The sequence below is a fragment of the Triturus cristatus genome, chromosome 5_1 (assembly GCF_964204655.1).
Source record: "Triturus cristatus chromosome 5_1, aTriCri1.1, whole genome shotgun sequence".
In the NCBI taxonomy this organism is placed as follows: Eukaryota; Metazoa; Chordata; class Amphibia; order Caudata; family Salamandridae; genus Triturus; species Triturus cristatus.
The window spans coordinates 401,758,801-401,781,740 of record NC_140587.1 but is presented as its reverse complement, the minus strand read 5'-3'; the positions used below and the strand labels follow the sequence as shown (position 1 = coordinate 401,781,740).

Sequence of the window (22,940 nt, the reverse complement as noted above, 5' to 3'; positions counted from 1 at the left end):
GAGTTGGGTCTGAGGGTGCAATATTTATATCTGATGTCCACTTTTTAGTAGGAGAAGATTCTGGAGGTTTCCACCCCCCAGAGGTGTTTTGAATTTCATGCATCCCCGCCATGGCAACAGCCTGTTTGATGTCACAATAGACTGCTGTGAAACCCTTTGTGAGTGTGCGCACGCAGAGCGTTTTTGATGTGCAAGTGTGGTAGGTGACAGCTGCCCCCCCCCTCATCATGTCAGAGATGAACCATCCTGCCAACACCTATGTTCATTTGCTTCACCGTCTTGGAGCACTATACAAAGACCAACTGCCAGCTACATCTAGAGCTGTGACCCAGGAAACAGGTTGCAGGCACCAAACAGTTAGGACAAGAAAATGTCAACTTTCTAAAAGTGGCATTTTCAGAATTGTGACGTAAAATCCGACTTTACCATTAAAGAGGGTTTTAAATGCCAATTCATTAGACTCCAAACTTGATATTCCTACTTGCTTCCACTTGAAAGCTAGCACTTGTTGTATGTATTAAGGCTACCTAATGTTATCCTACAGGAGAGGTAGGCCTTGCAGTAGTGAAAAACTAATTTAAGAGCTTTTCACTACCAGGACACACAAAACTTCACAGTACATGTCCAATGTTTTAAATACACTGCACCCTCTCCTCTGGGCTGTTAAGGGCCTATCCTATGGGTGACTTATATGTATTAGAAAGAAGGTTTAGGCCTGACAAAAGGTTTATTTGGCAAGGTTGAAATGTCAGTGTCACACACGGGCTGCAATGGCAGGCTTGAGACATGTTTAAAGGGCTACTTGTAATGTAAGGTGGGTTTGTTTATTTCTGCTCGTCACCCGTGAGATTATCTCGGCGCTTGGTGGGTGGCACAAGTCAGTGCTACAGGCCCAATAGTAGCATTTGATTTTCAGACAACTGAGTACATGAAGTAACACTTTACTAGGGACTTACAAGTAAATTCAATGTGCCAATTGGGTGTAAGCCAATTCCACCATGTTTAACGGATAGAGCATACGCACTCTGTTAGTGATAAAGTGTGGTACAAAAGGGGGGGGGGGGTGCAAAGTCCTAAAGGCCAACAAAAATAGGTTCAGAAAACAGGAAGGTGAAGGCAAAATGTTTGAAATGATCCTGCAGGAAGGGTCAAGTCCAACAGTTTTGAATACAAATTAACTCGCATTTCTAGTTATAGGGTAATAAAGAGAATGGTAAATACCTTTCAGTTTTCTCTTATGTCCCCATTTCTTCACCTCCAATGTAATGTGACCTCAGTATTGTTGATGGCGTTCAATTAAATGCCCTACAGGCTGCATGGACAGGAAATATTTCATCAATGTGGATTTTGAAGTGCACTAATGCCCACAAGGTAAACTTCTCCAGGGAAATGTACGTATATCATGGTTTACCCTGGGACATGAGAAAAAAACATCCTGTTCCTGAGAACGTGTCAGTTGGGAAAGGCACAACAATATTGTGATTGGGGTGATGCTGATCGGAATACACCATTATATATTGACTAGTTGCATACTGAGAACATTTCATTCGTGGGCTAGGAAGTAACGTCTATTCAAATATTGCTCCATGAAAATGTCAGGTAAAAGTGCACAAACAACACGAAGAGCAAGTGATGGGATTCTGTTCCGAATACTTTGCCATGAGGTACTGACAAATCAAAGAAGGGACATTATGAAATATCAGTCACATTTAAACTCTAGAAGGAAATACCCATGCAGATATGCATTGACTGGGTGTCCTACCTCTAGTATCTCTACTGATACTATACACTCCCAAAACTACAAGAGACTCTGCTGGACAGTGTTTTCTGCTTGACTGGTAGCTTCTGAAAATGAAGGCCCTATTGCTAGACCAGTGGTCCTCAATCTGTGGGGCGCGACCCCCAGGGGGGCCGTGGAGTCCTGGGAAGGGAACAAAATAATGACTTACACTTTCACAGTGCTTTCTGTCACAGGCTGTGACCTTGTAGCACTAAAAATCCACAAGTCACTATTCCCCACTGCACCAACCAAATTTAGGGGCAGATTTACAAGGAACTGACGCATCTGCATAGAAGCGTCCGTTTCGTTGCGCCAGTGCCAAATGTTGTTGCGCCACAATGGATGCGCTGTATTTGCAATACAATGCTCCATGGCACAAGGATTAATAGATGCGTTAGACATACTGACACATCTGTTGGCACAAAAGTGACACCGCTGGAATTGCTAATGAAAGTGATGCAACTCTCGCAATGCGCCACAACAGATAGGTGAGTCTCACACAAAAAGCCCTGTGTCATTCCTTATGCCTGGCCTGAGCAGGCGTAGGGATTTTGAAGCAGTGAAGGCGTAGAGTGACACAGTGAAATGTTGTAAATTTCACGGCATTAGTTCTACATAGCTTTTTGTGTGGGAACACCTAGCCTGCATACATTGTACCTGGTACAGGTATAATGTGATGCAGGGCTTTACAACGTGAAGCATCTCCCTAGATGCGTCACATTGTAAATTGGCTGAATTGTTTCCTCCACTGTTGCATCAAAAAAAATGACGCAACGGCGGCGCAAGGAGGTGCTCAGGGCTTGTAAATCTGCCCCAAAATTCTGTGTCTCTCTGGTTACACACAGACCTCTGCAGTGCATTAACTAATAGAGGTTTCCTAATGTACTACAGTGCTTTTTCTACTGATTAACAACTTTTTGAAATGTATTTTTCATTTAAGCTACCCATTATTTTATATGTAGCTACCTGATGGTGAAAGACCTAAAACACTAGCACAATATTTTGGGCTGATTTATGAGAGGCTTGAGCCTCTGGAGCGTCATTTTTTTTTTTAAAAGCTCCGGCAGCACCAGCGTCGCAATCGTATCTATGAGGCGACGCAAAGTTACCCTGCATGGCTATGAGTGCCCTCATACATATGGAGTAAGACAAAGCAGCGCAAGATGCTGCCTTGCCTTACTCTGTCAAGTAGGAGTTCCATGGGAATTGCGGTGTGTATTCCCGCAACACCCATCTGCCCCAGATTTACCAAACCATGCAAACCTGGGGCAGTGCCAAAACCTTACACCTCCCCACAGCAGGCGTCATGAGGAGAAATGTTTTCATGTCTCCTCGTATTTCTTCCTCTTTCCATGTGTGCTGCATTCTGCAGCTCACCTAGAGGAAAACCCCTCTCGGGGCAACTTCCTGCCCAAAAACAATCCTGCCTACATTGGCGCTAGGTGGCAATTTGTGCGCCAAGCAGTGGGAAAGGACAGGAATGCATCATGTTTCATAAATAAGGTGCATTCCTACCATTTCACATTGGCATAGGGTAGCGCAGCAATAAGACTTGCGGCGCTGCCCTAGGCCAATTTCTCATAAATGAGGCCTTTTGATTTTAGCCACACCTATGACCATTCCCCCACGCTCACTGATCTTTTATTTGATAACCACTGTTTAATATTATTTCCCCACTGTAAAAATGATCTGCTGTGGCTATTGTGGACGTTTATGGTTGTCGATAGTTGTTCTAGACATTTTTGTCTGGAGGGGGTCCTTACGCCTAAAACATTTTGACAGAGGGGTCTCGGCATCAAAAAGTTTGAAGACCTCTGTGCTAGACAGTTGGGTTTGGGCTGTATGAGTACATACATACAAGTCACTCCTTTTGTGGCTCATTGCCAATGCGCCCTGGGATTTCATTGTTGTATAACTTGCATTGAATCATGGGGCTGAAGAAACTGCACTAGCAAGCAAATAAGCTCCATTTACAGGGTGACACTGGCAAAATCTGTGGTCTACTTCTAGAATTTGAGACACGTATGATTTACAGTTGAACCATGTTGTTGGCTCAGCATTCCTTTGGCATACCTAATCCCAAAGTATAACATTATTTCAGTGATACATTAGCTATTTTGTCTATCAAGATTAGTGACCTGTCGCTTCCTCCTTGTGCACCTTTAATAATTTCTTTGTTTTTCTCTATTTGTAAAGCACTCTTTGTGAAGACCAAGATAGTTACCTATGCAGCGTGACATTGTTCAGGAAAGCAGTGGATGACTTCAGACATAAAGCCAGGGAAAATAAGTAAGTTTTATTTTTCCTCTAAATGCATATTTATTATGTTGCGTGAGTTTTCTGTCCTCAAAGCAACAAAAATGTAATCATGGATTTCATAGCCAATATCACAAATGAATTATATTATCAAATCTGCACGTACTTGCGCAGGACAAACTTGGTAGTCCATGTTAATTATTCAGATCATGGTTAATTTTGAAATTGTGGCCATTAAAAATAGATTGAAGGAACACATATTGAATTTGCAGTTATTCTGCTAGCACTTTTGTTTGTTTTTTACACTGTCACCCAGTTCATTGCAGGATTTTATTCAAGCATATTATAGTGATTATTATAAACTTATATCTACATATTGTGTTCAAGTTGTGCTGTTTAAATCTTAACAGCACCAGGAAACAATTTTTCCATCAGCAGTTGCTATTATTCCTAATTTAAAGGTTGGCCTTTTACCAGGTGTGTAGGCGTTTAGTCCACACAGAGTTATTTAAAGATCCAGATCTTCAGCTTCTTGAAAATCTCAGGTATTGAGGAGGAGGTTCTCATGACATGTGGGAGGTCATTCCATGTTTCGGGTGCGATGTAAGAGAATGACTATCTTCTCCTCTACTTTTGTGAATGGGGGGGGTGGGGTGGGTGTGCGAGTTTGGCTGAGCGTAGGTGTCTTGATGGGTTGTACTGGGTAATACAATGTTCTTTGATTTCCCCCCCCCCCCTCCCCCGACCCCCCACAAGCGACACCACTCTGGATTCTAATTTTCAGAAATGCTGAGGGTTGGTAAGGTTCCATATTTGCCGACTATCCCAAAACCAAATACTGCAGCCATGGTAAGTGAGAGGAGATTAGGGTTTCTTTGGGTGTAGTTTTGACCTATGGGGTGGCAGAGAGTGCTGTGTTGCGCCACCAAGTCTTGGAACCAGGTAATTGTTCCAACCCCCAGTTGCTGTTCTCATCTTGCCAGGGTCACAGAATATGAGTTGTATCCCTCTCTGACAGCCCATATGCCAAAACGACACCAAAACAAATCCATATTTTCTCTCACCTGCTGTGACTGATGGGTAACAGTATTTTCACTCAAAAAGAAGCCATAGTCTTTATGCTAGAGTTGCTTTCAGTTTCAGTGATGTCGGCATGCATGAGTGATGATACGCTGCTTCTGGCTGTGTAAAAATGTAGATCTTGTTCGTCCATGGCACTTTAGTTGGGCTGGATACCCCATAGACACAAGCACAACCATCATTTCCTGGCACTTCTTCCAATGCTCATTTATTTTGGATTATGTTACTGAGGATAAATCTGTAAACAGGAGGATCTATTTGCTGTTTATTTGCAACTTGACTTGAGGTCAGATTACTTCTTCAAACTAGGTTCTCGGAGTTCTGAATCATTAAGAACCATTTTGGTAGTGCATCACTCGTTTGCATCTTGTATGTTTGTGCATCTGGATAGAACCTCTACGCTTACTTTAACAGTGTATTGTATCCAAAGAATGGGTACATGGGGTGTTGCACAAAAAGACTCCCATCACCTCTTTCAGTGACACCTCAGGAGCAAGGACAGGGTAATCCAAAACCCTGATATATGTATATGAGCACCTCACCTAATATTTTCAAGCGTTTTAAGCATCCTATCTAAAACTAACACTACCTCCAACAGACTGCTTTTAAAATTGCTCTGCTTATTTTTTTTCCGATCCATTCTGCTGTCCAGTTGCAAAAGCTTTGAGTCCACTGATTCAACAACCGAGTCCATTCCTGACAATTTTTCAAAACTGCAACGTAGCATCTCCCACCAGAGATGCTTTTTTAACCTTGTCAAGCTACTTTAAAATTGGATCGAACACAACCATCTTATTCTGTGGTCTTGCAACAACGTCCTTTACAGACTCCTCACGTTCTTCTCCAGCTTATCCCTTCTTTCTCCATGCAGGATTGAAAGAAATCCTTCCTAACTCTCCAGGTGTGTTTTTTCAGCCATGTTATGTACTCTTCTTTTTAACCTGCCTTCAGTGTGTGGGCAGACCCTGTTTTAGCTGGTGCTCACCTGCAGGTATTGGCAGCTTTCCAAATACAAGCGTGGAACCAGCAGAGAAGCCATTCGCTAGGAAACGCATGTCTTCTTACAAGTGGGAATGTATCCTACAGGTAACTGTGTTGCTAGCACCATCATGTAATCTGCTCCGTCCATTGATGATTTTCTCCCGGCTCCATTTGAAAGTTTTAACTGCATCTTTGATTAGTCCTAGCAACTTGATCATCTGCTCCAGTGGAAAGAGTCCGCAGCTCCTCCACTGCAGGACCACATCTTGCCTGGAGCCTGAAGGAAGGTGCCCATTGCAAGTGCTGGCAGGCCTTCTCACTGTATTTTATGTTTTTAATTATATGGTTATTGATTATTGTTATTAGTAATGAACTTTTTCTCTGGATCACCAATGCCTTTCTGCCTTGAATAAGTATTTATGTGTAAGTCTTAGTGTGTTTATTATGGAGTATGGTTTAATGAGAACGACATAGATATGGCGTCTCCTTTATCACATGTATAGCCTGCTGAACTATTTATGAACAAAATAGCTTTACTTTCCTCAGTGCAACTCGCAATGCCACAGCCACTCTGTATATAGTAAATCTGTATCAGGCCCTAGTATTTAGGTAATTTTTTCCAGCAATCTAGACTCTTGCCTCATCCAGTCTCATAGACATTTTTCCATCATCATACATTAATTAGTTTGAAATTGGCCAATCAATTTTACGGAATCTGTGAAATCTTTTGAACATCCTTCTTCAAATGCACCTTTTTCTTATTAGGTAATCAAACTGAAGAACCCTACCCTATCAATGGAACTAACAATTTTTTTTTACTGGGAAAGCAACACTGCTTGTAAGAAAAACCCTCACCCACCAGGCTTACCTCTTGATGGCATGCTTCATCATTGTGTTCTTCCCGCTCCACTACGGAACGGGGCGTGCTGCTACTTGTGAATTACACAGGAGCACTGAATGGTATCCAACCAATGTTACAAGTGAATAGGAGATAAAGGAGTTATTTGTGAGTTTAAAATTCCTGTCCGGTGGCCTGTTATTACTTTATTATGCGCTCCATTCGGTGTGGTTAAAATCTGGGAAATAAAATGGGAAGTCTGTAAGGAATTCAATGGTCTTAACTTTCTTTCTATATCTGGTCTACATGTTGCTGCCACCCTTCCCTATGGTGGCGTCGAGACTATCAATCTCACTCCCTGAGGGACCGTCAATCGCACTCCTAATGTATGTGCAAACCTAACCCTGCTCTGCATGCCAAATTAAATTTTAACACTTAGTGGGTGTTAGTTCCACAGCATTTGTAAAAATATGGAGAATTAGAATGGCAAGTCCTTGGACACTGAAACTTTTGTGCCCATTTTTTATGTAAATAGAAACTCCGCATTCAGTATTTTAGGATTATTCATTAGCTTTATTATCATGCTGTGAAAGCACGTGACAACTTAGTAGTCAGTTTTCAACATCGTTAAGGAATTCTCCACCTTGGCTGCCAGCATCAACAACATCATTCCCTCACAGGAGCTGTGCAACACCTTTGCAACCGTATACAGAAACTTCAAACCCATCCCACTCCTACAGACTTCCTAGACATATACACCATCACCGCAACTGACATGAACCACAGACTGGCCACCTGGAACCTCCGCTCCACACAGGAAACCACTTCCACCATGAAATCCATCCACTCAGGAGCTCCCTAAGACCCATGCCCGCACCACATCTTTAACCTTGGGAAGCAAAGAATTGGCTAGGAATTCACCACCCTGTTCAAGGTTACTCTGGTGTTCTGTAATCCTTGTCTTGACTATACTTGTGATCATGCCAATGTACTGGAGATCACATGGCCAAGTGATCATATACACCACCCTCTGAGTATTGCAGTATGTGAATTGTCTTAATTCCCACTGTAGATTATCACCCAAATCTACCATTTTAGTGGTTTTTGTCAGTAAGCAGACGTTACAATTTCGAACCGGGTTGTGCCCCACTACTCTAGGGAGAGCCCCTGGAGTTGGTCTGATCCCACCTGCTAGCTTTAAAGGTCTTGTGTGGACAAGTGAGTCTCTAAGGCTTCTTCCTCTTGTGAGAGAACGTTGATTTTGGTAAATTCAAGGTGCCACTATTCAAAACGTTTTTTTTTTTAAAACCTTTATTACAGAATGCAAAAGATATACAAAGATGGGCCTACAACCTTCAGGCCGGCCGCTAGCAAACAGTTAGAGCATAAAATACAGTCATTAAACACAAGCGGCAAGTGATAAAGGTCCCAGAAGTCGAGGGAAGCGTTGGCGGCCACACCGGCCGGACCCCCCAAATGGCGGTTCCATTTTTTATAAGAAACCACAAACAAATCCACAAGGCAGCAAAAGTCAAAGCAGCATTATGAGCTCCCCTGGGGAGGACCCTACCGATCCACAGGAATAGGGGGGGGGGGGGGGGGGGGACAGGCCGGGACAGAAATAAAGTAGACACAATGCCCAGAACCAAGGTGACAAGCAGACTAGGGAGACTGGGCCACTGCCAAGTCTGGCGTCAGCGGCGGGGTGCAAATCCCGCCACGATAGGAGTTCCAGGGGCCCCACACCTTCACCCATTTCCCAGGCTTACCTCTCGCCACATACACTACCTTCTCTCGAAACATACACCAATCCATGTTGTCCTTCCACACCGAAACCGTTGGTGACCTCTGGGAGCCCCACAATTGTGCTATGTCACGCTTGGCCACCATATATCCCAGAGTCACCCACCACGTCTGCGACACCGTATAATCAGTCGGCTCCCACACATTTAGCAGACATCTCCTAGCCTCGGGAAACAGCGCCACATGCGTGACCGCTTGCAACACCGCATGTACGCCACGCCAGAATCGCGCCACCTCCGGGCATTCCCACAAAATATGGATAAAGGTCCCTAACAAACCACACCCACGCTTACACAGTCCATCCACGGCATATCCCATACGCATCAGACCCGGCCCCGAAACATAGACCCTGTGGAGTATTTTGAGCTGGACGAAGCGAAGCGGGCCGGTATGGCCACCTCTTTCGGGGAGGCCACCGCAGACACCCAGTCCTAGTCATCCAGCTCCAATCCATCGGCGACCCATGCCTCACGAAGGCCAGTCAGCAGTCCGGAGCGATCGTTGATGAGCTTTTTATAAATCAATGAGATAGTGCCATCCGGTACATGCCCATCTAGCACTCTATCTTCCAGAGGGGAGCACTCCGGGATGGAGGCAACATCCGGGAATACAGAACACAGCGCGTGACGAACCTGTACATATCGGAAGTACTCCCTGTCCTGCAACTGGAATTCCTTCTGCAGCACATCGAACGTTTTGAATCCCCCCCTCGTCCAGAGATCGCCCACCCTGCTGATGCCTATCATGTCCCACTTCTCAAAGCCTTTCGAGGTCCACAAGCAGCCCAGTCGCTCAGATGCATACAGTGGCGTCGCCCGGGTCAATCGATCCTTCCACCCCATAGCCAAGTTTGCCGCGTGCCACACCCGTACCGCGACCCGCGTAGGGCCCGTCAAACGTGCGTCGAGCGATGTAGAGTAAAGCGCACGATTATAGTCACCACCCGGCAGTAACAGTTTGTCCATTTCAAAAGCCGGGTTAAGGGCGGGCCCATAAAGGCCGTGGTTTATCGCAGCCAGCTGGGAGGCCCAGTAATACCGTTTGATGTCTGGGAGGGCGACCCCCCCGTCATACCACGGGAGCGTCAGCTTCGCGAGGGCGATACGCGGCCTCCCATCCCAAAACAGGTGGCGCTGCAGACCCTCCACCTCCCGAAAGTAGCGCGCCGGGACGACGTCCATCGTGTTTTGTAAAGCGTATAAGAAACGTGGCAACGACATCATCTTAAACAGTGCCGCACGGCCGAGCGGCGAGAGCGGTAAGCGCCTCCAACGCGCCACATCCTCCTTCAGGTGCTGGAGGGGGGGGGGGGGAGTAAGTTCTGTTTATATCGGGCCGCAGCGTCCAGGGTAATAAAGATACCCAGATACTTAAATCCCTGCGGAGCAACCTGGATAGGACAACCCCGCGGAAGGATAGGAGCCTCCCCCGGGAGGACATACACACAGGATTTAGCCCAGTTGATAACTAAGCCGGAGTTGCGGCCAAATGAACGCAATACATCCACTAACACAATCAGTGATTTGCTCGGGGAAGCAAGGTACAACAGAATATCGTCCGCGTAAAGGGATACGCGATCCTCATACTCGGGGGTCCATCGGAGACCACGAATCGAAGGGTGCCACCGCAGCCACTCCGCCAGGGGCTCCAAGGCAAGCGCAAAAAGGAGCGGCGACAGCGGGCAGCCCTGCCGCGTGCCCCTGCCCAGTTCAAACGGCGCCGATACTCTACCATTCACCGCCACCTGCGCCAGCGGTCCGGAATACAACAGTTTCACCCAGCCAATGAATCCCGGGCCAAACCCAAACTTAGCCAGCGTCGCCCAAATATATGGCCACTCAAGCGTGTCGAACGCCATAGTGGCGTCCAAGGACGCCAAAATGGCTGGCTCTCGTATGAACGGGACCCTCGCGAGCACCCCGTGCAGACGCCGCAAGTTAAGCTCGGTGTTGCGATGAGGGATAAAGCCGGACTGGTCCTGGTGGATCAGATCGCACACCACGCCAACCAGCCGATTAGCCAGCACCTTGGCGAGAATTTTCGGCTCCGCATTCAACAGCGAAATGGGCCTGTAAGACGCGACCCGATCCCGCGGCCTCCCCTCCTTATGAATAACCACAATAGTGGCAAGACGCTGGTCCAGCGGGAGGGAACCCGCCGACCGGGCCGCGAGGAACATAGCGCGGAGATGCGGAGCCAGCGTATCCGGTCGTAATTTGTACAATTCAATGGGAAGGCCATTAGGACCCATGGCCTTGCCAGAGGCGACCGAACGTATGGCGAGGGCAATCTCCTCAGATGTCGGGGCCGCGTCTAACGACAATTTATCCTCCTCCGAAAGGGAAGGCAGCGCAATGTCTTTAAGCAGGTCATGGGAATCCTCTTCCGAGCGGGAAGATACCGGGGAATACACCCCACGGAAATACTCAGCGAAACATTCAACAATTTCCTCCGGCTCAGTGACACACACACCATCCAGTCTCTCAATCGACGGGACAACTCGACTCGCTCTCTCCTTTTTATCCAGCCACGCAATCAATTTACCAGCCTTATCACCCACATCATACAGTCGCCCCTGTTGCTCTCTACTCAGGCCCCTGGCTGCCTCCGTGACTAGGGCCTTGTAGTCCGCCTGTTTGAGTCGGAGAGCATGCAGTTTATCATCCGTTACCCCACACTCCAGATCACCCTTCAACTCAGTTATCTCAGATTCGATACGGGTCACCTCCTCCCGCTCGCGCCTCCGGGAATGGGAAATGAGGGACAGGGCCTCCCCCCGGAGTACCGTCTTAAACGCCTCCCACAAAGAAACCGCAGACGACACAGACCCCACATTGTCTTCAAAATATCGCTCAAGAGATTTAACCAAATCAGCGCGAATTGTGGGGTCACGCAGGTACCAGGAATTAATCGGGACCACCCTCCCCTCCCCCCTCGGGACAATGTCGAAGTACAACAGGAGCGGGGAGTGATCTGAAATACCCCGAGCCAGATGTCGTACCTCCCCGACCCTCCCTGCCTGTGCTGCTGGCATCAGAACATAATCAAGCCTCGAAAGACTACCATGAGCCCCGGAATGAAAGGTGTATTGTATCTGCGTAGGGTGTTTCAGCCGCCAACAATCCACCAGCCCCAGGGTATCCAAGAGGCCAGATAACCAAGCTTGGGCACGGGGGAGATCCCTGGGAGGGTGACGATCCTCAGTTTCGGAAATTACAGCGTTAAAATCCCCCCCAACCACTAGAATCCCCTCCGGCAGGCCAAGAAGAAGGCGCCCCAAATCAGCAAAAGTAGTTGTCTGCAACCCTGGCGGGACATAAACAGAAACTAAAACAATCACTTTACCCTCCAATCTACCCACCAGAGCCGTATATCGTCCCCTATCATCATGGAGCACCTCATCAACCTCCAACGGGAGCGAGGTTTTAACCATAATGCCCACACCCCTCGAACCAGATGTGAAGCCCGAGTGGGCTGCAAGGCAATAGCCCCGTCTGTTCATGGCACGAAAGGAGTTTCCAATGAGGTGTGTTTCCTGCAGAAATACTATATCGGGTGAAATTCGTTTTAAGAACTGCAGGACCACTCCCCGTTTTATCCTGTCCCCCAGTCCATTGACATTCCAGGACAAAAGGCTCAGTCCCCTACCCCCCATCATAGCCAAAACCGATCAATCTCCCCCTAGAGAGCACTTTAGCGATAGCACAACAATACTTCTGCCTTGTGGTACAAATAAACAATACCCAACCCCAACCCAACATCCCAAACAAAACTCCCCCCTCCCTGCACCCCTGCATGAGCCCAAATAGCCCCCCCAACTTGCAGTGTGCCTGTCGCCCCTGTGTAAACTAAACTACAAAGACCCCCTAGAGGAGGAAAGAGAACCCCCTCGAGACACAACACCACCTCCAACGGAGGGGAAACAAGACACAACAGTCAAGAGACCCTAAGCCTGGCCGAAAGGTGGCATCATCAGGAATGAGCCCCAGTGTCAATACCTCATACCCGGTCCGGTGGGCACTCTCCTCCCGCCGCCCCCATCCCATCCCGATCATGTCCCCCAGACAAAGTGTCCAACCAGTCCCCGGCCACCTCAGGACGGTCAAAAAAGTGAGTGCGACCATCAGCCTCCACACGCAGCCTGGCCGGGAAAAGCATGGCGTATTTTAAGTTCATGTCTCGAAGCCGCCGCTTGACGCCCATGAAACTCAATCTCTGCTTCTGGACCGCCTGCGTGAAATCAGGATAAAAGTTCACCTCCATGTTCTCCAGCTTAAGCGGCCCTTGCAGTCTGGAAGCTTGCAAAATCGCATCCCTATCCCGAAAGTTGAAGATACGGGCAATAAGAGGCCGCGGAGGAGCTCCGACCTTCGGTCTGCCGCCAGGAACTCTCCACCGCAAAGAATTTACTCAGTCCTCGCGGCTGGAGATGGGTAGAAATCAGGTCCTCCACAAAGAGATCCGCCGCCGAGTCCTCCCGTCCCTCGGGCACTCCGATAATGCGAATGTTATTCCTCCGGGCCCTGCTCTCGGAGTCCTCCAGGCGCCGATCCGTGAGCGCACTTGCCTGCCGGAGCCGGCGCACCTCCGTCTGAAGGGCCGCTACCTCAGTCGTGAGGCCCAACGCGGTATGGGCCAAGGAGTCAACCCGGTCATTTGTCTTAAATAGATCTGCTCTAACAAGGTTGACATCGATGAGGACCGCATCAAGTTTGTGCGCCAAGGTGCCGAATTGTTGGCCTACTGAGGTCTTCATCTCAGCAATGGCGCCCATGACGTCCTGCAAAGTCAGATCCGTAGGCAAATCCGGGGCATCCGGGGGACACTCGGAAGACTTGTGCGATCCGCCGGGAGACCCCTTCGGAAGGGTGTAGCGATCCATAATGTTGACTTGAGGTGCGGTGCCACGCCGGGTCGATTTGGCCTTCAGCCGATCTCCATCCTGCTTCGTGGCCATCGTCGCGTATCTCGCACCCCCACCAGTCACGCAGTGGAGAGCAAGCAATCAAGGCCGTGAGCCCCGGGGGTCACCTCAGGAAGGCGGAGCGGGTCCCCGCAGGCAGGCAGGCAGGGTCCCCCAGCGAGGCCATCACCACACAAAGAAGCGCCGTAATCCCACTCGCGATGACGGCAAGGGGACTCAAAAGCGAAAGTGAAAGTGTGGGGTACGCGACTCGCCAGGCCCGGCCCGCCGTTGTTATTCACTTCGCCACTGGGTCACCCCCAAACTCGAGTCCGGGGTCAGGAGAGAAGAAGGCCGCAAAAACGGAAAACGGGTACCACCTCGGCTCAGGTTCACCGACACAGTCCCCTCAACCGATTCAGGATGAAGACAGGATAAACGTAGGAGGTTGCAGAGGTCCTCGGGAGCCTCGCACCTACGCGGCCATCTTGGTTGCGCGCTCAAAAAAAACCGTCCAATTTTTATTGATTTTGCTGATCTTATCAGAGGCAACGTTGAATGCTGTAAAGCAGATTTGGCAGACTCCTGCTTTAATGTTGTACAGGTCAGAAGAGAAATGGGAGGTATGTATAATATTTGTTCTGTTGTGTAGATTGGATGTGATCCAAATGAGAGCTGTGCCTTCTATTCTGGCTTCCTCCTGTGTTTGAATGAGTGTATAATGATTCACTGAATCAAAGGCTGCTCAAAAGGTCCCACAGTAGAAGGACAGCAACTCAATTCTGGCCCACTGTATTTTTAACATCATCCCAGATAGAGATTAAGATGATTCACTGCATCTCCCTGGACAAAAGCCAATTAGGAAGTCGGAAAGTATTGAAACGTCTTCAATGAATTATGATTTCTAGGTGAAATCTGCTCTTTCTATAAGTTTTCCCAGAAATGGCCCATTTGCTATTGGTTTGTAGTTGTCGGCGTCTTTGATTTTTGAGGTTACTTTTTTTATGTAAAGGTGGCGTATGTATGCCTTTTTTTAGGTCTTCTGAGAACACTCCTGTTGTCAAGGAGTTGTTGACAAATGTTCTTACAGAGATGGCAGCTGAAGCTGATAGTAGAATATTTTTGAAGATTTGAGGTGGACAAGGGTCAGAGGGGCAACTGGCTGGCTTGCTTGCTTTGACGAGATCCAGAAATTCAGTTGGTGATTATCATTTGAGGGAGTAGAATGTAATGTAATGTGAAGGGAACTTGTATAGCGCTCTGTTACCCCCAGGAGTGTCCTGGCGCTCTGCACCTCAAATGTTGACTGACTGAAAAGACCAATCCATTAATCCTGATTAAAGAGCCACGTTTTTCCGAATTCTTCTGTAACTTGGCAGTGCCTGAAATGACCCACAACTCGAGAGGTAGTTTGTTCCATGCTGATGCTCCTAAAAAGGAAAAGGTCCTCCCACCAGCTCTGGAGAACTAGCTCTGAGGGATTTGGGCCAAAAAAGTGATGGCTGAATTAAGGTATCTAGACGGAGCAAAAGGAATAATCCTTGCTCTGAGGTACTCTGCTCCAGACTAATGGAGGGCCTTATGTACCAGTACCAGGGTCTTAAATCCTTTTCTTAATAGGGAGCCAGTGCTATGCCCTCAAATGTGGAGACACATGTTCTCAATGGTAGACCCAAAAGGGTGCAGGCTGTTGTGTTTTGGACCACCTATAATTTATTGGTGAGATAGTCCGAAAGGCCGAGGCAAAGTGCATTGCTGTAGTCAAGAATCGGTATTATTAGGGCCCGTACTACCTGCTTCCTTGCTAAGAAAGAAAGTGAATAAACTATCTTAGCATACACAGCAGTCCAAAACAATTCCCCACCACCACATTGGCCTATGTTGCAAAAGAAAGACATTCATCCAATGTAATGCCTAAATTAATTATTGAGCTAGCCTGGCAACCTGGAGGAGGAACATCAACAAGCCGAAAGGATTGCCAAGGCTCAAAGGCCTTGACACCAAAGAAAAGTAGCTCAGTCTTTTCTGCATTGCATTTGAGCTGGTGGCGTGTAAGCCACTGAAAAACTGCTGTTGGACAGGCTCTGAACTTTACACCCGAGAACACATCATCCCTACCTCAGGAAAGCAATAGCTGGGTTTTCTCAATCTGGAAAATTATTTTTGCCTCCAGAGCTTCAACAAGTTGGGTGAGTGGTGTAAGATAGATATTAAATGAGGTAGGGCTCGATGCTGAGTCCTGCGGCACTCCCACTCACAACCCACACAACCCAAATGAGAAAGGAGAAATCCAGTCCTCTTGACCTCGAACCTCAAGGAACTGAGTCAACCCACCCAGCGCATGACCCCCAATTCCGATGGATTGAAGACTGGCCAAGAGTGTGGTGTGGGGTACCGTGTCGAAGGCCACTGAGAGATAAAACATTATCAGCACCGCCCTGCCCCCAACATCTAGTGTACCCCTGCCACCTCCACGAGTGTCTTCTCTGTACTGCTACTGGGACGAAAGCCAGACTAGTCTGGATGTAATAGATTATTACTTTCCAGGTATTGGGAGAGCTGATTGTTAGCATGCTTCTCTGGTACTTAAGAAAAAGCTGGAAGCTGCAAAATGGGTCTGAAATTGGATACATCACCTGGGTCTGCCTGGGGTTTCTTTAGCAGTGGTGTGTTTGCCTTTGACTGGAGGGTATTGTAGGCAATGGGTTTGGGCTGTTTTTGTTTTTGTTTAAATCAGTATCCAACATATTTGCTTTAGGTTTGTAATGGTTACCCAGTTTTTCACAAAAATATTCAGAAATGGGCTTGGTAGGTTCTGTGCATTTTGGTTTATGGAATTCAGTGAGTATTTTATAGAATTCTTTATTGGCACACTTTGCATTTTGGATTCGGTTTGAATAGTATAGTTATTTAGATTTTTTGATTGCAGGCTTGTGTATTCAGTTGTATCTGTGTAGGCATATCTTGTCTTTAGGATTATTTGGTTTGAGCTAGTTGCACTGAAGCTTAGCATTTTAATTGTTTGATCTTTTTCAATTCTTTATTAATCCAAGGGGAGTTGTAAAGCTTAAATGTCTTCAGACTAATTAGGACATCAAAACCTAACCTAATTTACCACAAAGAAAATTGAGGAAATGCATGGAACAGTTTCCTAAGAACACAAAACTAATCACACTATCCAACAACAACTAATAAGCACTTGATTAACCGCTAACATTGATTTCTAGAGTAGCGCCTTCCTAGCCAAAAAGAGCTTCAGCACCTGGTATGTGGTAGTAAACGCTATATACATGCAATTATATGCATGCATTTGATAGCTGCCACCACATACCCCGTAGGAGTGCTCGGCCCAAGTTGGCTGTCAGTCATGAACTGAGTTGTCCGTCCTTCTAACCAGTCACTGCAGGGATGCCTGCTATCGGGGTGCCAGCATCATTCAACCCCACCGACCAGCATGAACCCTACTTCCAAATGCTACACTGTTACCACCTCCCTCTCCTCCACTCGAGAGCAGTGACAGCAAGGCCTGCCCATGCCGAAACCAGCTCAAATGTTATGGTCAGGTTCCTGATCAACTGACCTTATATCCTCCATAAGGAAAGTGAAGAATGAATAATTTAAGAATATATTTTGATGAAAAGTATATCTGATGAAATATAAATATGAAGAGCCACTAATTAGCAGAACCTCCTAAATTGCTTACAAGCTTTTTATTTAAGAAAAGAGAATGGCACAACTAGGGGACGTGGGGCTTCCTAATCTGTTACACAGAGGATGAAGCAGCACACTTAATTTGATTGCCCTTAAGTGATGCATGGGGAGGAGAGGATAGGAAGCGTGATGGGGCATACCAGTATAAGGAATTTGATGCAAAGGGGAGAGATTGGGTGTGGCAGTACAAGGGCAATTGACAAAATGTACAGGAAGGAAAAAAGGTGGTGAAAGATAATAGTGGTTGCAGAGTAATGACGCAGAGACTGGGCTGAATTAAGAAATGGGGAAGCTATCTAAAAAGGCATAAATGAGTATTAATCTCCACTATTATTAGAAATAGACCCTATGTTCCAAAATGTGAATTGAGGTCAGTGAGGAAGGTGGCAACAAATTAAGTAGAAACAAAGGATGGTGATCTCTAAATACAGATTAAACCAAATAATCTTGTAGGAAAACAATTCAGCAACATTACTTTATATACACACGTTTTCATAATTGTGTCATTATTATGTGTTTAATACATTCAACAAAGTAAGACTATCATAGCTGCCAGCTCAATACACTTGGGCTTAGTTTCTGGAGTTTTTCCCAAAGCTGCAGTTCAGTAAAACGTGTTTTTCAGATAGTGGATTCACTAACTTGTGCTTCTAAACAATGTGCTACATTTGCACAATTTGCATTATGACCAAACATTGATTTAGGATTGTGTTGAAATCGGTGCCTGTTGCATCGTTGTTACTCTGAGCAGCCCTAACATAGTGCAAGGCTGCTACTCGAAGACGCTCTCAAAGAAATGTTCCCTGTTTGCATACCATACTCCCACTTTCTTAACATTCGAAATGTAATTTTATGCATTGTCACGCAATCCATTTAAGGACTGTACATTTCAATACATCATGGGTGAAGAGGCAGAAGCCTACTGGTGTCTGCAGGATCCAGTCATTGACACCTAGTATATATTAGAGTAGCTTGCAGCCAGCCACTGCTTTATAATTCAAGGAGCAATTACCTGAAACTGTTAGCACAGCTGCCACATACTAAACCTGGGTTTCCCCCTAGCTCTGAAATAGCTGCCATTTTCTTTCTGGATAATTTGCCCCTTGAAAAAGGACCTCTTCAGTTATCCCAGCATCCTACCTTCTGTGGGTCTCTCTTCCAAGCAACCTTTACTACCTCACTGGATTCTCCACCTGATTGACCAGTGGCCTGGTTGTGGTTGAAAATGTGGTTGAGGAGTCCCTGACAGTTGCATAACATGGATGAATGAACTATATGTATGTAGAATGCAGTGTATTCAGGGCACAAGTATAAAAATAAGGGGTGGGACTCACCAAGTTAGGTAGTATGCAAGTCCGATCACAGCGTACGACATCACAGGAAGTGACATCACAGATTCAGCAGGTCTATCATTTAAGTGTATTACGAGATTTAACAATTGAAAGCTGCTCAGTACTTAAGCCAGTGACTTGAGGTCCCAGTCAGAAGGAATTAACAGCCCATATGTGGATTAAGTTAGGTATCTAACTACATAAGCCAAGCCACTATGTGCTGCAAGCAAGGCTCTACATCCGGTCTTCCACATAGTACGGTGAAACTGAAAGAACCTAATTTTCAGCAGAACCCAGCAAAGAAATACATTTTAAGCAACATTTATTCTTTAAGACAAATTCTTTGGATGCACAGCCCCAGGCCTGCAGAAAAAGAAGTTTTAAAATGTCTCACCTCTTCCTGCCCTTCTGAATCTTTTAGTCAAACATATATATGGGCCATCAAATGTGCTGGGTCTGTAGAAAATCTAGAGACTCCGCCAGATGCTCATTATAAGGGACCCAATTGAGACCCCTCCAGCATATCTTAAACATCAGCCTCCTCCCCCAGAGAATTTCAGAACCCTTCAACTACCGCTGTAATCTCCAGGTAGCCCTCAAAGAAGTCATCTCACTGTTAATAAGACACATACAACTGGTCCTTCAGTATCCTGTGACCTAGACTGAGACTCCCTTGGCATTTACTCTGACACTCCCAAAAGGCTTTGGGAGACCCTTCAGCCATCTTGGGGACTGTTTGTCTGCATTCAGACACCCTTGGCCAACTCTCCAACACCTCTGATCCATCCCAAATCTTCCAGACCTCCTCTAGGAATTTTACATTATCCTCAAATGGACAATTCGGCCAAGCCAGCCTTTCTAACCCTTTTTGATCATTAGACTCCACAGCAAGCCCAAAGCTACATTCTGACATCCCCAGCTAGTCATTAAACCACATCAGATGGCTCTAAAGCTCTCAGCATGCCAGCAGGTTCTCAGAGTCCCTTACTCTGCATTCTGCCACCCAGTTAATAGATAATCCCAATACTGCCTTCATTGACTGGTACTACTTTCAACTACCCTGGGTGGTTGAATGCATATATCCCACTGAGTTTCATCTTGCCCTCAATGGCCCACAACTTTCTCTTAGACATGCCAAGCTGGTCTTAAGGCACCTCAAGATGGCCCTCAGAGGCCCATGGCATGCTGTCAGACACCACCAGCAGTTCCTATGTTAGCCTGTAGAAATATTTGGCCTTCAAAGGGACACCACTCTCAGGCACTACTGGGCTGCTCTGAAATTCCCTCAACCACCCAGCAGTGATTCTCAGCATGCCCTCAAACACCCTAAGGCACAGCCAACCTTCATACGCACTACATTGGGCAGCTGTTTACCCACCTTTACTCACTGCTACCTAGTCATTGGATTCCTCTGGATTTCCTTGAGATTCTAAGCCTATGTTTATATTTTCAGCAAACTTTCAGACTCCCTGAGTCAAGCCACTAGACACATTGGCAACTCCAGACCACTTTCACAAGCCCTGTCCTGCCCTAAGAGACCCCCAGTAAGCTTATTGCCTGCCTCTTTGACTCCTTCATGTGACTCTTGAACAAGCCCAGGTACTCCTTAAGGCACTATAATTGGTATTTAAACAACCCTCACATGCTCTTAGACCATTTGTGTGCCCGCAGACACGTCTAGCATGCCTTTAGAATATGTGAGTATGCTCTCATATATCCTCAGACTAACCTATCCTCAGCTGGTCCATAACCTTTCCTGATTGACCCTCTGAAAACTTTGGAATGTCCTCAAATACCTCTGTAGACCCAGAGCCTGTTCTGTCACTGTTTCAGTGAGCCCATGGAACTCCTCAGTGTTCCTCAAGACACCTCAAGTGAGCACTAAGAAGAGTTTTAGATACATATATATTTTCTATTGTTTGGGAGAGCAGTAAAATTTCAGTTTATGAGCATGTGCTGATGCATCACATGAGACACATGTAGCTAATCTTGTATTTCCTTTTAGTGCTCTTACTTTGAACTCAAATGGTCCTGACTCGTTTGGTTGATAATTTAAACTGTAAACATAGATTTGGTTCAGTTGTGTGTTACAGTTGGGTTTTTCATGATGGCGCCTGCTAGAGTTACATTAAACGTTTGCATTATCATTCTATGGTCAAGCATGTATTTACAGACTTGGTTTAGTTGGTGAACATGCCGGGTCATGGTGAGAAATACTGTAGCCTATTACACTTGCATTTATTCTTTTATTTTGTTTCGCATTTCTTTATTAAGTAATCAGAACATAGCAGAATAGACAACAATGGGGAGGGAACTAGGGACTCCAAAAGGCATCATACATCGTCAATGGATAGAGTTCAAAATGAAGAAAGGCAAATGCCACTTTGCAAGTCTAGAGCCCCGTAGATAGGGGCCCTTAAAGCGGGGGGGGGGGAGGGAGGTTGAATAATAACAAGGATGGACATGTAGATCCATAAATGCGTGCAATACAACCATAATATAAATAAACCAAAGGACATAAAGGGAAGGAGGGTATGGCAAAAGGGCATTGATAGGAGAAAAGAAAAAGAAACAGGCCAGAGGTCTGTATCCGATTCCTCACATCCGGGGGTGGGAAAGTGTGGCATCCTGCCTCCTTCTCATTCTTTGTTCCAATACCATGGTTACTGGACATTCTACTCAGCTGTTGGTTTCTTTAGCATTGGAATGTACTGTTTTGAATTTCTGAAACGGATTCCTGTCAGGCTGACCTCCTGGATCGGTTCCTTCTTGCCTAAGAATACATCTTGGATTTCAACCTCAAGAATACCTGCCTTGCGTGATCCTTTACCTCCATTCAAGGATCTTAAACTGGAATCACAGTTTCAGAAATTCAAAACAATACAGTCCAATGCTAAAGAAACCAACAGCTGAGTAGAATGTCCAGTAACCATGGTTTTGGAATAAAGAATGAGAAGGAGGCAGGATGCCACACACCTTTCCCCTTTAACCAAAGAAAAACACCAGAGGAGGTGAGGGAGGAAAAGCAGGAAACGCTAGGAGAGATGGAGGAGGAGGAGGAGGCAAAAAGAAATATGCAAAGCATGGGAAACAAATAACATGTTATGATACATAGTCCTTTAAATAACTCAGCCTCTTAACTAACCTCAAGGACGAGCGTGAAGAAACAGAAGATGAATTATGTGAAATGTCAGTATCTGAAACAGTCAGTGACAACAGGGCCTATATAAACAGAAACTCTATTCACATTCCAAATTCTGTGATCTTGAGTTCTGACAGCGTTACTAAAAACCTTAGTGACAGAAATAGGTTTAGAGAATTTTACCTTGGAACCAGGTAACTTAATTACTACCAAGTCCCCCGCATTCACAACAGTGCACTTAGCAGATTTTTTTTAATCAAAGTATTTTTTCCTAGACAGACCTTTAGCCTCCTCCCTCAAACGCCAGAAAGGCAGAGGATTATTGGAAGAAGATTAAGAAACTGACTCCTCCATGTTTTCTTCCAAAATCCTCACCCAAGAGGGTTCAACCACCGTACATGGAGATCTACCTTTGAATAGAACAAAAGGTGACATACTAGTCGTAGTGTGGGGAGTTGCCCTAAAAAGACTTGTTTTTTTTAAGGACTTCATCTTTCCAATTCAGACCAGAGCTCTTCGCCCAAGAAATGGTCTCCTTTAACACCCTGTTGAACCTCTCCACAACACCATTGGTTTCTGGGTGGTAAAGAGAACATCTCTTATGCCTGATCTATCAATCTTTTAAAAACATCTCCATTTCACGTGAGACTAATTGTACACCATTGTCTGTAAGAATAGTTTAGCAATGAGTGTTTCTAAAAACTTTACAACAATACCAGTCTCAATGCTAGAAGTAAATTGGATCTCAGGCCACCTAGAAAATAAATCGATGAGCACCAATATGATCGCTTGGCGACCATCAGAGTGGATATGCCCAAGGATATCCAAAGCCACATCCTTCCAGGGACCACGAGGAAGCTCTCTGTTGACCATAGGTTTCACCGTTACTAATTTTGTTTTTTCACAAGTAGCACAAACGTTGCAATCCCCTATGACCCTTTCAACATGAAAATCCATGCCTGGCCACCAATAAGAATCACAAAGTCTCTCTTTGGTCTTAGACATTCCAGAGTGGGATTTCTGAGCCAATTCAATCAAACCTGTGCATAGTTTTAGGGGAGGAACCAATCTAGTACCCTAAACTAACTACCCATCACAAACTGCTAACTCATCCT

General features: G+C 46.0%; 1 protein-coding gene across 2 annotated transcripts in view; it reads left to right on the top strand.

Annotated features, from left to right (window-relative positions):
* The window catches only part of ATP6V1C1 (ATPase H+ transporting V1 subunit C1), a 354,471-nt gene that overhangs the window by 237,620 nt on the left and 93,911 nt on the right, over positions 1 to 22,940 (top strand). For both annotated transcript variants that reach the window (XM_085605130.1, XM_085605131.1), the window contains exon 9: positions 3,977 to 4,069. In XM_085605130.1, the coding sequence (XP_085461256.1) occupies positions 3,977 to 4,069 (93 nt within the window). The remainder of the gene's footprint in view (positions 1 to 3,976; positions 4,070 to 22,940) is intronic.